Below are 16,121 nucleotides of genomic sequence, written 5' to 3'. Positions count from 1 at the left end.
GGTAACTGATACTTGGCTGTCGTAATCACTGTCCTTGGTGTGGGGTTATCTAGATGCACATCCGGGACCACCGCGGTTCTCTAAGACTTACTAACAACTATTTCCTGTTAGACCCCATTAGGAATCTATTTTTGCTTTCAACAGTTTTGATACTTAACTCATGTTAAAAAAAAAAAGAAAACTCCCAGAGGCCCACCTTTGGGGATGTCAGAACGTCTTTGTAAAATGCCGTTGGCCAGATTCTTATTCCATGCAGAAATTTTCAAGAGATTCTACAGACCGAGAGAATGGCCGTAAAGGTCCTGTTAGAGAAAGCAAGAGAGAGACTTCATCAAGCTTTTTAAAGCTATTTTGGTAGTAGAAATTCAATCCAACACTGATAACTTGGTTGAGACTCTGAATTTGGGGGAAATTATAGAATGATAATGCTTAATTATGTGTGAAATGGTATTTTTTCAGAGTCGGAAAGTATTTGCCTCAGCAACTTCACTTTGTCAATGTTTTCTAATAAATCTGGCACTTTATTAGACATACATTAGAAGGCCAAGTCCCTTATTTTCTTAGTGCTTAGATTTCTGCCCCCATGAAATGAAGGTTGCACTAGATGATCTAAAGCCCATTTTATTATTAAACAGTGGATTATGCTATTAAAAAGAGTTTATAAATCCTGACAAAGGATCACACGTTTTATTTATTCCATAAAAACGTTTATTTTTTTTTCCCAGTGAAATCTTGCCCGGTAATACTCTATTTTGTATTCAGAGCTTTAAAAAATGTATCCTTCTTTCTTCAGGAAGAATTTGATTTGGCAGCCTAATAATATTGACATTAATAACTAACAGAAGATAATTGTAGCAGAAGGCTTTTTTTTTTTAACATTCTGAAATACTCTATTTTTGTTATTTGTACTCCCTCACCTTACTTTGCTCGTTTTTAGCTTAGATCAGAGAGCTTGTCTGGATAATTAATCATTTTCTTCTGTCTTGGCATAGGTTCTGCATTTTAGTGTGTCCGGTCTTTACCTGTGTATACCTGTCTAGAATAATGCTTGCAATAACTCACGTGTGGATTATGAACTTATTTTGCTACTTGTGGTTCTTACAAAACATATTGTAATTTTAATCTAATGTATAAGTATATTAGCAACAGAAGGTTTTCAAAGTAAGGCATGAGATGTATTTAAAGAAACTGTGTGATATTGTAGAAGGAGCATGGGGAAGTAGGGTACAGATAGACTTTACCTGGAACTCTACTGCCCTCATAGTTTTCACCATGCTAAGTTAGCCTGTCTATAAAATGAGGAGCATAATCTTATCAGGTCAGGCTATGTGAAATTGCTGGTCTCAGGGTCAAAACCAGTCAAATTCTGGCCACTGCATTCGGTTAAACCTATATAATTTCCTCTGTCTCAGAGGATTATTGGATCAAAGATAAATTGAGATCACAGAGGCAGCATGTGAATGGAATGTGGTGTTTCTCCTGAGGATGATAGGGGACAACTATGTGGGCAAGTCAAGTCATCACTCTTTGATGTTTCAATGGAGAAAAAATTGCTCAGTGCAAGTTCACTCTTCAAATGGAAAAGTATATTTTGCGTCAGAACATTACTGAGATTTGAGTGTGAGACATCGATTCATCTCTCAAATCTAGTCAGTCTTCTCGGAGTGTGGAGTTTTACCCAATGTAGAATTTTGCCTCTATCAGAAACGTAATTTAACTGGAAATTACTTTGTTTCGTGTGTGGCATAACTCAAAATGCAGATGGAAGTTGAAATGATTATGTAACATCTATAATGAAAGATCTTCTGTTTGAATTTTTTAATCGTTGTTTTAAAAAGACTTAGCCAGTATTTCTGAGCCATGTTTTTCTTTTGAAACATCAAAGGAGAGTATTCTGTCGTAGAATGTTTTCACTTTTTGTCAGGCCAATATTTTTTAAATAATCAAAGTAGAATGTGTTTTATACTTGATAGATGGTTGAGGGTTTTTGAAGTTTTACTAGCAGTTTATATGACCCAAGGGTCATCTTTTTAGCTGTGAGAAATATATTTCCTATAGTTTGTTTGATTTATCATGGATACTGGAACCATAAAAATGCCAGTTGTCCCTGACTTGGAAGTTATCAACTGTATGGAGTTTTGTCATAGGTCTTTTTTTTTTTTTTACCATTCTCTTCTTTTCCCAATAGCTGTGATGGCATTTCTCTTTGACCTGAAGGCACTTGTGGACATGATGTCCATTGGCACTCTTCTGGCCTACTCTCTGGTTGCTGCGTGTGTTCTCATCCTCAGGTGAGTGTCCTCTTTGGTTCTCAAGGGTGTGTGTTGTGTGGGGCCCAGGGAATAAAGAAAATTAGGACTCACCATCCTTGTTTCCAAGGAGCTAGTGGTCTCACAGAGGTGAGAGGCCATGGACAGAAAAACATCAGTATAAAGTATAATAAACGTACTTAGTCCTTAGCCAAGAATTAAATACAATTGATAATTAGTAATAAGTTGGCTTAATCTATATGAACAGCAAATTCTTATAATGTATGAAAACACTTAAAAATATTATAGTTTTTTTCCCAGTATCTCAGCTGCTAAGATTTTATAATAAAGATTTTACTTGGTGAGGCATACACAGATATATATAAAGGATGTTTATGAAAAGGTAATTTACCAGAGTGAAAAAATTGAACGGAGCCTGAATATCAATAGCAGAATAGTTAAACACATAAGGGTACATTTATTCAGCGGACTCTTTTTCTTAGTTATACTTAATTATGTGGAGAAATGTATCTGATTCAGCAAAGCTGTATGCAGTGTCTGAATTTATTTAAATTATAACATAACTTCACACGAAGAAGTCATTTTGCATCGATATACACATACATGCACTTGCGCTTGGTTGAAATTGTGCCAAAATGTTGGCAGTGATTAACGCTGGGTTTGTAGTATTGTGGGGGGTTTTGATTTTCTTCTGTATGTTTTGTGTATTTTTTTTTTTCTCAGTGAGCCCTATTTCTTCTTTAGACTGAGGACAAATGTTACTTTTAAATTTAAGTAAAGGCTGCTCAGAGGGAAAGAGACCACAGTGAGGGGACTGGGGCAGGTCCTCGGTGGGGCAGAGCCTAGGAGGTGAAGTGGGCCAGTATCCTGACGGAGGCTGGAGAAGAAGAGGATACGTCGAGAAAGGGACATGGCAGGGGCGGAACGGAGTCCGTCAGGGTTACACTGGAGGACCGAGAGAGGAAGTTGAGGGACGTGAGGCCAGAGAGGCAGACTGCCAGAGGCAGCAGATGCCAACCTGAAGACCGGGTGTCATTCTGAGGCTGCTGCTTAGCCAGACTTTCTGTGCTGTTTTCTGGAACTGCAGTTCCTTTGGACACACATATTTCCAAGCTAATCCCCCTGTAGTCCCAGTTGCCTTGGGTGAAAAGGTCCCTCCCTTCTGCATCTTATATGTAACTCTGCAAGTAAATGACTGTAGAGGGAATTCAGGGGTGCTGCAGATATCTCATGGAGCAGGTTTGTGGCCTGGCTCAGCCCACTCTGGGGCGCGAGTCATGAGAAGGGTCAATTCGCTGCCCCAATGGGGACCCTGTCAGGCGTCTCACCTCAAGTGTTCGGTGTTTGCTTCCTTTGGGCCAAGTGTCTGTCTGAGAATAAAGACACAGACTTTTGTTTATTTGGGGCCAGGTACCAGCCCGGCTTATCTTATGAGCAGCCCAAATGCTGTCCTGAGAAAGCAGCTCTGGGGTCATGCGGCATTGCTGCCTCGAAGAGCAAGTCGCAGGTAGCCATGCTGCAGGGGCAAGGCCTCAGCCTGCACATCCTCGTCAGCCCCTCGGCTCTGCCTACACAGCAGTCGTCTTCTCTCGTGAGCTTTCTGGTAGGATTTCTTGGTGAGTCCTCTGCGCTGTGTCCACTAGGAAGGGCCCCGGGTGTGCGTCAGTGGAGCAGGTATGATGTGAGAGAGGACAAAGGTCTTACGTGGCCTTAGCATGTGCTTGCCACTGCCCCAAGCCCTGAAATCTCCACCTAACCGGTCACTAGTTGCTGAGACCATATAGTAGCAGGATACGTGGGTCCTGTCATCGAGGAAGAAAGGAAGAAGTTCCCCGAGGTGTGAGTGGCCTCTGTACAGAGCTGGTCCCTCTCAGTGGCTGTTAGGGGGTTCCCTGTGTGCAAGCTTCCGGCCAGGAAGACCTGCCAGGAAGGAGACTGGGAGATAATACAGAACATCGTGTTTGCTCACTCACAGTTACATAATCAGTCATATTTTCAGCAACATTCATTGAGCACCATCAACGTGTCGAGAACTCTGTGGAGCCCTTGGGATAGCAAGAAAGATGGTCCTTGCTGTCATTGGGCTTTGAGGAACGGGATTATCGGTGGCAAGCGAAGGGAAGTAGAGGCTTCTCTAGAGCACAGAGGAGGGACCCTGAGTGCAGACATGATGGTCAGGAATAGGATGGGTGGGTGGTGATATCCCCTTCTGAAAGAGGGCAAAAAGACACAGATCATTGATTATTTGTTTGCGTGAACAGTGTTTACAAGAGCAGAACACGGACAGACTTGCCGTTTCCCATTTGAAAAAAGGAAAATCTCCACCCCTGACATTATCACGTTCAATCCATGCGATATAGTGTGAGAATGTAGCAAAGGAGGAGCCTGATGACATGTAGGAAGGAAAAGCAGGCTGGTAATGCTGAGGGGGGAGGAGGAGACAGTCATGAGTAAGCGAGCGGTGGTTCTTAAATCGGTACAAACAGCCATTTTCTCCCATAATGAAAACGAAGAGTCGTAGTATTTGACAAAGAAACCATGGGAAGACCTTGATATCTTATCACAAGAGACTGCTCGAGCCAGGGGAATCTGAGTGAAATGTGCCTGCTGATTTTGTGTCACCTGCATATCTCACCTTTGCAGCATTTCTTGTTTTGGGCCTGAGTATCTTGACCACTTACGGAGTCCAAGCGATTGCCCGGCTAGAAGCATGGAGTGTTGCTCTTCTTGTCCTGTTTCTTGTTCTCTGCATTGCCGTTGTGCTCACCATTTGGAGGCAGCCCCAGAATCAGCAAAAAGTAGCCTTCATGGTATGAATAATGAACATTAGAGATCCTCAATATTATCTGGTGTGTTAGTTTTGTAAGTTGTTTTTAAAAAGAAAAAGAGAAAAAGACACTTCTGATGAAGTTAACCAGTAAAGAACAAGAGTGTCGCAGTTCTTTGAGATGTTCTTTTTGTCATAAGGATTCTCCCTACATGGTTTTTCAAAAACTTGAATATGCTCCTATCACGTTATTATCTATAATGGTAAACAAATTTCTTGTCAAGTAATCTATAGTATCAAAGAATAAGTAGAATATTTTATTTTAGAAATTCAGTCCTCTTGCAAGAAGACTATTCCCACCAAAAGCCCTTCTGCTATAATTATCCTGTCAGATTTGAATGAGGAGCAGGTTTGGACTTGAAGAGAGCTTCCTGGAAGGATCCCTCTCAGATGCCATGTGTATCCAGACTTGCAGAGGCATGCCCTGTTGCCATCTGAATGAAACCAGTGAACCCTAATCTAAACCAAACCCTACTGCCAATTGCATCTGGTGATGATACGGATGTTAGCGGGCCGGAGAAATCCCCTGTTGCTTTGGGCTACACTTGAGTAGTATAGACTGTGACGCTCCCTTTAGTAGACTCTACAAGAATGATTTTTTCTTCTGGTTGTCCTTTTTGTAAGAATATAAACTTACTGACACAGTGTGAAAGAATATATGTCAAAATAGTTGTCACCACGTTGAAACAGTCTGAGGAATGTACTTTCCAAATTTGAGTACATTTAAGAAGATATTTTCCCCCCTTAGGTTCCTTTCTTACCATTCTTGCCAGCCTTCAGCATCCTGGTGAACATCTACCTGATGGTCCAGTTGAGCGCAGACACTTGGATAAGATTTAGCATTTGGATGGCACTCGGTAGGTTTTTTAATGTTTTAGCTTTCTGAGCCGTGGTTCTGTCTTCCCAATTTCATGCTCTGTGATTACAGAAATGCATCCCCTCCCCCTTCTTGGAAATAAAGGGTTTTTGCCAGTTTCTTCGTTTCCCAAATTTTAGATCATCTGAGTCCTTACTTCTCCAAATGTTTTCAGATACCTTTTTTTTTTTTAATTAAATTCTCCCAGGAATCCTGTAGAACCCTGTAGATTCTGTTTCTCCAACTTAATGGGTGACAAAAAAAGCCTCCAAAAGTCAAGGGATTGAATTTGTGGATGGCAGTGCAAGACTCTGATTCCAAAGCCAGTTCTTTCCAGTGTCCCAGTGGATTTCTGAAGACATTTTGAATGAGCTAAGAGCAAAAAATTTCTTTTGTTATCTAAATTTCTTATTATTTGAACCTTGGGATTTAGCATTAAATAAGATGAGTGAGCTTATTTATATCTCTACTACATGGTTTTTTATTATGATTCCTTTCCCATGTGAAAATTGAGTTAGAAAATGAGAGTTTACATTTGGTGTAACTAAAGCACTGAGCAGTTGTCTTATTTTTTTTTTTTTAAGATTTTTTTTTTTTTTTTTTTTGACAGAGAGAGACACAGCACATAGAGAGAGACACAGAGAGAGGGAACACAAGCAGGGGGAGTGGGAGAGGGAGAAGCAGACTCCCCACGGAGCAGGGAGTCCGATGTGGGGCTCGATCCCAGGAACCTGGGATCATGACCTGAGCTGAAGGCAGATGCTTAAGGACTGAGCCACCCAGGCCCTGAGCAGTTGTCTTAAAAATGTGAACAGACATGTCTGTAAGGTGAAGCAGGGAGAAAGGAGCACTAAGTCTGCATTGGTTTGGGTCACCTGAAGAGTTGAAGAGTGTGCTTTTTGACAGTCCTCCCGTTGGCTTAGCAAGAATGAACCTAAGTTCATGCTGGTGTATGTAATTGTTTGCTTTGGCTAGAAATTAATTCAATTTCAATTTAAGCCACCAATCCACTTGAATTGATGAGAGATTTAACCACTATCAGTTTTGCTCATCTCCCCATACCCACACTAGAGTTTTGCCCATATTTGGGGACCTTACCTTGTGCCAGGGAATTGAGGGGCTGGTGCCTTTGGTCACAGGCTATCATTCCACACGGGTTACACTAGTTTGTTCTCTCTTTTGGTCACAGTGGCCACTTCTGGTTGGTGGCTCTGTTGCTTCTCTCTGCCCTTCAGCTCCACACTCTGGGATGCAACCATGCAGCCTGTTCCTTTGGGGTCTGGCCCACGTGCTCACAGGGAGCCGAGTCCAAACCCGTAGAACTCACTCCCCTCCTCTGAGCCCGGAAGAATCTCTTTTGAGTCTGGCAGAGAACTTCAGCATGCTTCCTGCCTTTCCATGAGCCCTTGCTTCTCTCCTCAGACACAGACCACTGTGATTTAATGTACTTGATCTTGGTTAAGAGCATGAAGTTCGGAGCCAGCCTCTCTGTGTTTGAATCCAACTGTGCCATTTATTCACCTTGTGGCCTCGGCCCATTTTTGTGCCTGCTTCTTTGTAAAACGGTGATGGTGGTACCTTTATTTGAGGACAGGGAGGGCTGGTTCTTTAAAACTTTGAGGACAGGAGAGGAAGCAGAATTATCCCTAACCATAGCACCTGCCAAAATGCTAATTGGCAGCCTACTTCTCGTTATTTTAGATGGGAAAATTATAAAGCATTTCTCATCAACCCAAAACTCTCAACCAATTTTTAAATCTATAACTAAAACAGAGCAAAATGCCTACATGAAAGTAATAAACTATCTGGTGGGGATACATAAAACCTTTCCTTCTAATTCCCAATGAGCATGGCTATTGATAATCAATTGCTTTGTATATAATTATTTGGCCTCTCCTGTTTTTTTAAAAGATTTTTATTTATTTTATTCGAGAGAGTTAGAGAGCACAAGCAGGGGCAGAGGCAGAGAGAGAAGCAGACTCCCCGCTGAGCGGGGAGCCCGATACGGGGCTTGATCCCAGGACTCTGGAATCGTGACCGAGCTGAAGGGAGATGCTTAACCCACTGAGCCAGCCAGGCGCCCCTATTTGGCCTCTCCTGGTGACGGTAACACGTGTAAAGCATGCCCATGTCCACTTTGTTTACACAGGGCATGTTTTCCAAAATACCTGATTGTGACTCCGATAACCCACCACTTGTGTTTGGGATGTAATTTGAGATTTTACCCCATATCCCTTTGTTTAAAGTATAGTATTGAGTTTTGAGAAAATAAATATAATTTTTTTCAACATAAATGTCTGAAAAACACTTAATTGGGAGAAACATACATTCAACAAAGATTGGGTGTTAAAAATGCAGAAGCACATTCTACTGGGAAAGCGTCCATTGGGGATTCTGCAGGGGTATTCCGGACTTGCATTCTGTCCTAAAATAGCCCAGAAAGAGGAGGGGGAAAACCCCACTAGGTTCTATCTTACATTTTCCATATTCAGGCATTTTCTGACATACTTAAAACATTGTTTTTTTTTTCCTTCCCTCTAACAGGTTTCCTGATCTACTTCGCTTATGGCATCAGACACAGCCTGGAGGGTAATCCGAGAGAGGAGGAAGATGATGAAGAGACTTCCTCAGACAACATCGGTGCCGCAACAAAAGAAAAATCTGCCTTTCAAGCAAACGAGCAGCACCAAAGAAACCTCAGTTTACCTTTCATATTCCATGAAAAGATGAGCGAATGCTAACGCCCGCAGGAGCTGAGCTGGTCCACAGTCTTACCGTACATACCCTACATGGAGTAAACCATGACAGAGTGTCATCGTCGTGCTAGGTTGCCATGGGTTTGCTGCAGACATAGTTCACCCTAACTTATACTTACTCACCTGGACAGCACCTCCTCAGATGGTGAATTGTGTACCTGGGGAAACCTCCTAAGCTCTCTCCTCAGCGATGAATATCCCCCCAATAGTGGGAGCATGTGTGTATGTGTGTATGTATACATTGGGGTCTATGAATGTTAGAAGTTGTTTGTGTTTCACTCTGACTGCATTATATTTTTCTGGTGTTGCCATTAATTGGTGGCTTATACTGCTGCAATGGAAGTAATCACTGAATAGAAAAGTGCTTTGGACGTGCCTGGTGCATTTGGGGAAATAACCATGGCTTTTCCTTATTAGGTGTCATTAATGTCGATTAGAACGTGCTAAAAACGCAATTACCCATCCCGGTGTCTGTCATTGGTCAGGAGCGAGAGGAGGGGAGAAGAAATGAGCCTTTTCTATAACTCATCAGTGCCAGCAGTGGGTTTAATCCAGATTTTTCTTCTATAAAGTATGGCAGTTTGTGACAACTTCAGCCACAGGCGTGTCTGCGTCCTGCCGGTCTACCCAGGGTGGGAGCGGCTCTCTGGGTCACCTGATAGCGCCCCTTTCAGCTGCTGTTGTTTTTTGAGAGAAGTGGTCCTTCCTCAGTCCCTGCAGGGGCTTGAGAGCAGTATGTGTGATCTACTTGGGACCCTTTCTGCTAGAAGATGCAAGTGGTCCCCTGGCAGGAAAGCTTGTGTAAGTGGCAGCAATGAGCGTGTATTTGAAAATCAGAGTCAGACAAATGCTTGTGTAAGTAGACACCAAGCATCTTTGTCTTTAAAGTCACATACGATAAGCCAGTAAAATCTTTCCGGATCACACGATTGGCAGAATGATTTACACTTTTCTCTTTTACTTAATAACTAATCACAGTTCAGTTGTTTTTTAAAACCTCATCAGGTACAGAATTCACTCCTTTGTTCCTATTGTTTTGTCTTGTCCTAGATAGGAGGGGCTACACTAGCAAATTATGTCTTTACTACATGCCAAAGAGGAAAGAAACAAAGGAATACAAGAAGAGGAAATGTCCCGGTTCTGAGTTTAAAGTGCCTATTCAGATGTTAAATTGCATTTGCCCCAATTTGAGGTTTTGGGATCTAATTTGCCTTTGATGTTTCTTTTGGAAACATTTAGGGATGTTTTCCTTCCCCATCCCATAAGTTGTTTAGCACTTTTTATCTCATTTATTTTTAATTGACCACACTAAATCTGTCAATACCCCATTCCCAGTGGTTGGGGAATAAAATATCTGGGCTAAATACATGATTATTTAAAACCTCAAGCTAAAAAATTAACCTAATTGAATTAAAGCTATATAAACACAGTAACCTTTAAGGAATAAATGATTTGTTTTATATGTAAGATTCTCTAATTACTATATTTTCCTTCATAGGGTTCTCTCATAGTGGACTATTTACCTGCAGTGTTCTTCTCATGAATTAGCTTTCTTACAAATAATTAAATGGTTTACTAGGTGAGGCTAGGGGCTAAATACTTACACATCAATGGGTTACATTCCCAGGATGAATGTTATCAAGCTCACCAGTTGACCGGCTTAATCCAAAGGCAAGGAAAACATTTGTTTCCTGATAGCTCTTCCAAGAGATTGTTTTCCTGATGCCATTAAAGAGCAAGTTGTGATCGTTTCATCTAACCAAGAGTTTATTGTGGTTAAATATCAGATAAACAGATAGCCTGGGTTTCTGGCTGCTGGTGTTGGAGCCTCCCTGATCTAGAGCTCAGTACTGACATTCCACAATTTCCAGGGTGCATGGTAAAATCTGAAGCCCAGAATTCTCTTTCAAGCATGTTTTACTGGAGAGGAAGAGTTGGATACTCAAGGAGTACAAGTTTTTGGTAAGGACTGTAGGCATGATCCTAAATCCTTGTTGTTATAGTATTACACTGAGAACCACCTTTTATTCTCTCATCGAGATAGATTAGGCCTTAAGGGAACATAAGGAATTTCATATATAAATATCTGAGTCTTTGTAACAAAATCAAGAAATTTATTTAGAATGTGATAGGCAGCTAAAACTCTTATGCCCACTGTGTTCAATTAGGAGCAGAATTTAGTTAAAAATTATTTTTCCACATTAAAACACTTTGCAAACACAAATATCTATGAAGAGATGCTTTGTTGGTGATTGTGCTTTTTTTCTGTGAAGACTCAAATGTGTGCTCATATCTCTGTATGAGTGTGTGTATATATTTATGTATATGTCTGTGTATTTCAAACAGTGTATAAGTCGGTTGGGTTTATGATGGGCTTTGGAAACGATACAATTGTATGGATAAAAACAAACCCAATTGATGTGGAGAAAAAATAATATTTTATATTGATAGGTATGCTTATACAAAATTTTTAGGTTTTAAACTATTTTGCAATATACAGCAATTTTATATATATGATATTTTCTATAGATTCTTTAAGAAAGATATATTTATAATGTATCTAATGTGGAATCACTAAACTCGAGTACATTGTAACAGGTGCTTTATAATCTGAAATGGAGTAGGAGTAGGAGGTGTTAGGGTTTTCTGTTTACTTATTTCTGAGGCACCTTTTCTGACATCTCTGTCTTGCTCTGTGTTTATTAGTAAAAGCCAGTTCTACCAGGTTTCTTACCACCTCCCTGTTTCTACATCTGAATTCATAACCTTTGGAACAAAATATTGCTTTTACTTTCTTAGGATTACCAAAATGTTTTTGTACAGATACGACTAGTAATCAATCACACTTCTATAAACTCCTCTCCAGAAATGAAAAAAATGCATACCACACATTCTCTTAATTGTGATTGAGTAAAAACAGTTTAAATTACTTTTCTTTCTTACACTAGGAAATATGCTTTCTTAATATTTTCAATGAGAAACTTCCTATCAGAGCACCTTTATACCATACTCTTCAAAAAAGGGAAAAGATGATTTGTGAATAACCATAGAAAGGCCCTGCCTACCCTACATTTAAAAAGGTAGCTATACAAATTCAAGTTCAAACCCTATTTATGAGAAAACAACTTTTGATAAATACTGAAATACAGATTCTTGCTTACTCACATTTTCCCCCCAGAGATAAACATCAAGAAAACTTCGTAACCCCAAAAACATCATTTAGGATATATACATTGAAGAAAAACTAGCATTGATATATTTAAAACTTTACTACTACCAACCATAATTAGAAGAAAATATCTCTTGCAGAATTATTTTGCTTTAAAATACAGAAGCCTCTCTTTTAATTTTCTGAATAAAAGATTTTTTTAACTTTTTTTTTTTTTAATTTTAAAAATTAGCCAAATTATTTGCTAAGTCCTGGTTATTTTCAGGTAGTTTTTCAACCTGTTTTGAATCAGACTCTGTATTTACCTAGTTCCTTTCTAAACTAATTTGAATGCTTAGCAGGGAGAATAAGGAAAACTACCACTCTCCAGTTCTGATAATGCCAGAGGAGCAGGTCAGTCCTCTTTCTTCGCAAATCAGGGCATTCTGAGATTACAAAGCACATGATAACGTTGTAGCTCTCCCTCGTGATGTAGCTCATGATGTTCTCTGCCTGATTTTCTCCTGATGTGCTTCAAGCAACTGTAAATTAACACCCAAACTACCATTTCCACAGAATTTTAAAGGATTGGGTTTAGAGTGAACATCATGAAGTATTAAAATTCACATGATGAGTGTGAACTTTGGGGACAGGGGGATTAACTTTTTTTTTTTTTTGCTAGCGCCTTCTCTGTACATTTTCTACTTACATTCTCTCACATGTCCTAAAATATCAAGGGAAAAAGTACCAAAGTTCAGCACAGGTCATTTTTTAGCCATGTAGATTTGGAAATAAGGTTGCTTGACTTTGTTGTTTAGCTGAGATTTTTTTTTTCTCTTTGTATAATTATATTTAAACATTTTTAAATGAATTTCTAGTTTCTGGATTTTGAGAGCCCTGCTCTGTTTTTGTGGTTGTTGGTTTTTGTAACATTCATTACTGCTTATATGTACACAGTTTAGTCTTACTGATCTCAAGTGCATTTTCTTATGGCTCAACCCAACTGGCAACCCTCTTGGCTGTGAGTAACATACCGAGGTTTTATTCACCATGGCTGAAGCCACTGCCATAATCTCTGGCCTTAAAGAATCTTCTGTGACTACTGGTGCCCCATGGGGATCATGACCAAGAGCCCGGGCTGGCTCTAGGATCAGGCAGCCTGCAAAGTGTAAGCATCCATAACTACCCTTGTTGAGTGGGATCTTGGGATGACAGTGAGATATGAAGTGAATATGCAAGTTAGGAGTTTGGGGTCCTTAATTTCAGCCCTGAATATCCATCCCAGGGACACATCAACAGTCAATGATAAGGATCCTCTAGAAAAGGTTGGAAAGGATGGCTGCTTCCTGGAACTGGTACCATAGGATCTGGCCCACTGCAATCCCCATATGGGCTTGGACAGCCCTGTGGTAGAAAGTGCATGGGCCCAGGCTCAGCTGTTAGAGAGTTTGTATTGCCTATAGGGTGGGTTTCTCTGGCCCAGGCCTGGTTAATGGGCTCTTCATCTTTGGTGTCCACTAGGGCTGCCCCATTGTGTTATTGCTCTATTTTGTTGTCCTTGTACTTAATAGAAGCTGTTGATAGGGCCCAAAACCCTACAGAAATTCTATGTCTGTAAAATCCAACAGATACATTGGACTTGTCTATATGTAAAGATTTTCTGTTTAATAGGTAATTTCAAATTTAAATGTTTCAAATGATAATCAGAGTTCCTTTTTACTTACAAAGTTGGATTATTTTTTAGAATTGTAATAAATAAAAACTCTTGCTGCTTTACCACTGTAAGACGGCTTTCTACTGTGACCATGTACTTTTTAAAAAAAAATTGCAATAGGACTTGTAATAATAGAATATGCCTGTGTATCACACATACCCAAAGCATATATTTCACACTTCTCTTTAAAAAAATTGGGAGAGCTTTCAAGCTCAGAAATGTGGTACAATCTAAACTGAAATGATTATAACATCAAGAATATTCACCTGGCAGCCTAGGGACTACATGGGGACTACCAAGTCCTGTAAGATAAAAGACATGTTTCCACATACCCTCAGTCCACATGGCACACCCTAAAAACTATCACTTGCTCCTGAAGAATGCCATCCCAGGACCACACATCTGAGATCCCACCACTTCAACTGTCAGTCTCATTGCTTTTATCTATAAGAAGCTCCTTCCTCAATGTTCCCTTTACCAAATCATAGCCTCTAGTAATTGGTGATCAGTTATGTACAACTGACACATTTTTTACAGTATAATAAAGAAATCTTACCAACTTCAACCCTCTTGAACCTCTGACCAGGAGGAAGGAGTCAGAGCTTTCTGACATGGCTCAACGTTACATAAAATTTCAAATCTCTTGAATTAGTTTGTTACTTTGAAATGTCTTTGTGTATATACTTAATTCCCATTGATTTTAGTAAGTTGGAGGGAACACCATGTTGAATTAAGAAAACTGTAGTATCAGTTAACCAGCATTGGAAACCAAGCTAAAATAGCAAAGCATTTACCAAGCAGAAGCCTAAAACCTAATTTATGTAATTTTTGGCTGTAAGAATCGTTACTAGGTTTTGGTGCCCCACATCTGTCCTGCTACCATGTGGTCACATGAATGCAGTGATCCCCCAGGAACTGTGTCTGGGCTGTGGGTCCAGCCAGGAACCCCAGCGATAAACACCATCTCCTAGTGTCCTTTAAAGAGGGCCACACAGATAGGCTTGCTTTTCAGGTGAAGGGCTCAAAGCCCATGGATTGCTAAGAGATTGTACTGAGAAGTCCCCATCTGTGGGGAAAAGGCAATTCATTTCACTCTATAAAATATCTCAGAAAAAAAAATCTCAAAGACGTACAAAAATAACCCATTATCACATTATCTCAGTTTGTCTTTGAGAGTAGGTCAAAGTAGGGGTGAAACTATCCAGAAAGAAACTCAGCTCAATACTGATGTACTTGAACTTTTCCAGTAAATGCTGGGTAAAGAATCCTTGTTGCCCTCTACTAAACCCGGAGCAGCCAGGGGCGCCTGGGTGCTCAGTAGGGTAAGTGTCCGGCTCTTGGTTTCGGCTCTGGTCATTATCTCAGGGCAGTGGGATGGAGCCCTGATTAGACTCTGCGCTCAGTGGGGACTCTGCTTGGGATTCTCTCTCCTTCTGCCCCTCCCTCCGCTCACACACATGTGTGCACACGCTCTCTCTCTCTCTCTCAAATAAATAAATCTTTAAAAATAATAAATAATTAAATAAATAAATAAAAAATAAAAATAAATAAAACTGGAGCAGCCAACATGAAGAGGAAAACCAGACAGACTGTACTACCCAGGAGTACTCTACAGCTCAAAGTGGGCCCATATCTCCCTGATGGGGAGCAAGCTTGCTTCTGGGCTCTGGATCCCTTAACCCCAAAGTACTATACTAATGGGGAACATATGTTTCCCAGTGGCTGAGTCTCCAGATCTCCGAAATCTTCCTCCATCTGTGCACTGATGTCTGACATTTCTTCAAGCAAGGACCAAGGGATTCATTGCCCTGGTAGAAATCAGACTTAAGATGCCAATGTTCTTGGAACTGAAATACTGACTTGGCACCAAGTTGTAAATGACTGATAGAAGACACTTTCAGAAAATGAGCATGTAGAGCAAGTAAACAGGAGAAAACAAATGGGCACAGGATCGTTGATAGTTTACCATTAAATAAAGAAAAAGGAAGGAGAGGATGGAGGTTTTAAGTCACTTACATTTTAGCTTAGAGTCACCTCTCTTCCCCTAGCCTAAATTTAAAGGCTCTTGTTACCAATAGGCAATACATCTTTACAGCATGCTATATCCTGGAGCTAGGAAAATACTTTTACTTGCTTCACCTATTTTAAGTAAACCAAATTTCTGGGATCTCTATGTGTCTCTTGATGAGTGGCTGTGGGAGCATCAACAATGATTGGCATTCTACTGGATTTTCAGGGCGGTATTTAAAACCACTAAGTTAGCTTCTGCTAAAATCTTGAAACATTAATTTAAAAAAATATTCATCGGGACGCCTGGGTGGCTCAGTCGGTTAAGCATTTGCCTTCAGCTCAGGTCATGATCCCAGGGTCCTGGGATTGAGTCCCGCAAGGGGCTCCCTGCTCGGCGGGGAGCCTGCTTCTCCCTCTGCCGGCAGCTTCCTCTGCTTGTACTTGCTCTCTCTCTCTCTGACAAATAATAAAATCTTTAAAAAATTTTTAAAAATTTTTAAAATTCATCTTGGTTGTATTTTTTTTTTTAAGATTGTATAT

At 40.4% G+C, this 16,121-nt stretch overlaps 1 protein-coding gene across 3 annotated transcripts in view; it reads left to right on the top strand.

Moving 5' to 3' along the window:
- Positions 1-13,642, top strand: part of SLC7A2 (solute carrier family 7 member 2) — a 363,691-nt gene extending 350,049 nt beyond the window's left edge. For all 3 annotated transcript variants that reach the window (XM_081808044.1, XM_081808052.1, XM_081808034.1), the window contains 5 exons: positions 2,189-2,291; positions 3,681-3,886; positions 4,914-5,080; positions 5,846-5,954; positions 8,498-13,642. In XM_081808044.1, coding sequence (XP_081664170.1) covers positions 2,189-2,291; positions 3,681-3,886; positions 4,914-5,080; positions 5,846-5,954; positions 8,498-8,694 — 782 coding nt within the window. In that variant the 3' untranslated portion in view covers positions 8,695-13,642. The remainder of the gene's footprint in view (positions 1-2,188; positions 2,292-3,680; positions 3,887-4,913; positions 5,081-5,845; positions 5,955-8,497) is intronic.
- Positions 13,643-16,121: the final 2,479 nt, after the last annotated feature.

Source organism: Leptonychotes weddellii, chromosome 2 (genome assembly GCF_054177405.1).
Source record: "Leptonychotes weddellii isolate Sample4059 chromosome 2, ASM5417740v2, whole genome shotgun sequence".
Taxonomy (NCBI): Eukaryota; Metazoa; Chordata; class Mammalia; order Carnivora; family Phocidae; genus Leptonychotes; species Leptonychotes weddellii.
The sequence above is the reverse complement of the archived record's forward strand: the minus strand, read 5'-3'. Positions and strand labels throughout refer to the sequence as shown.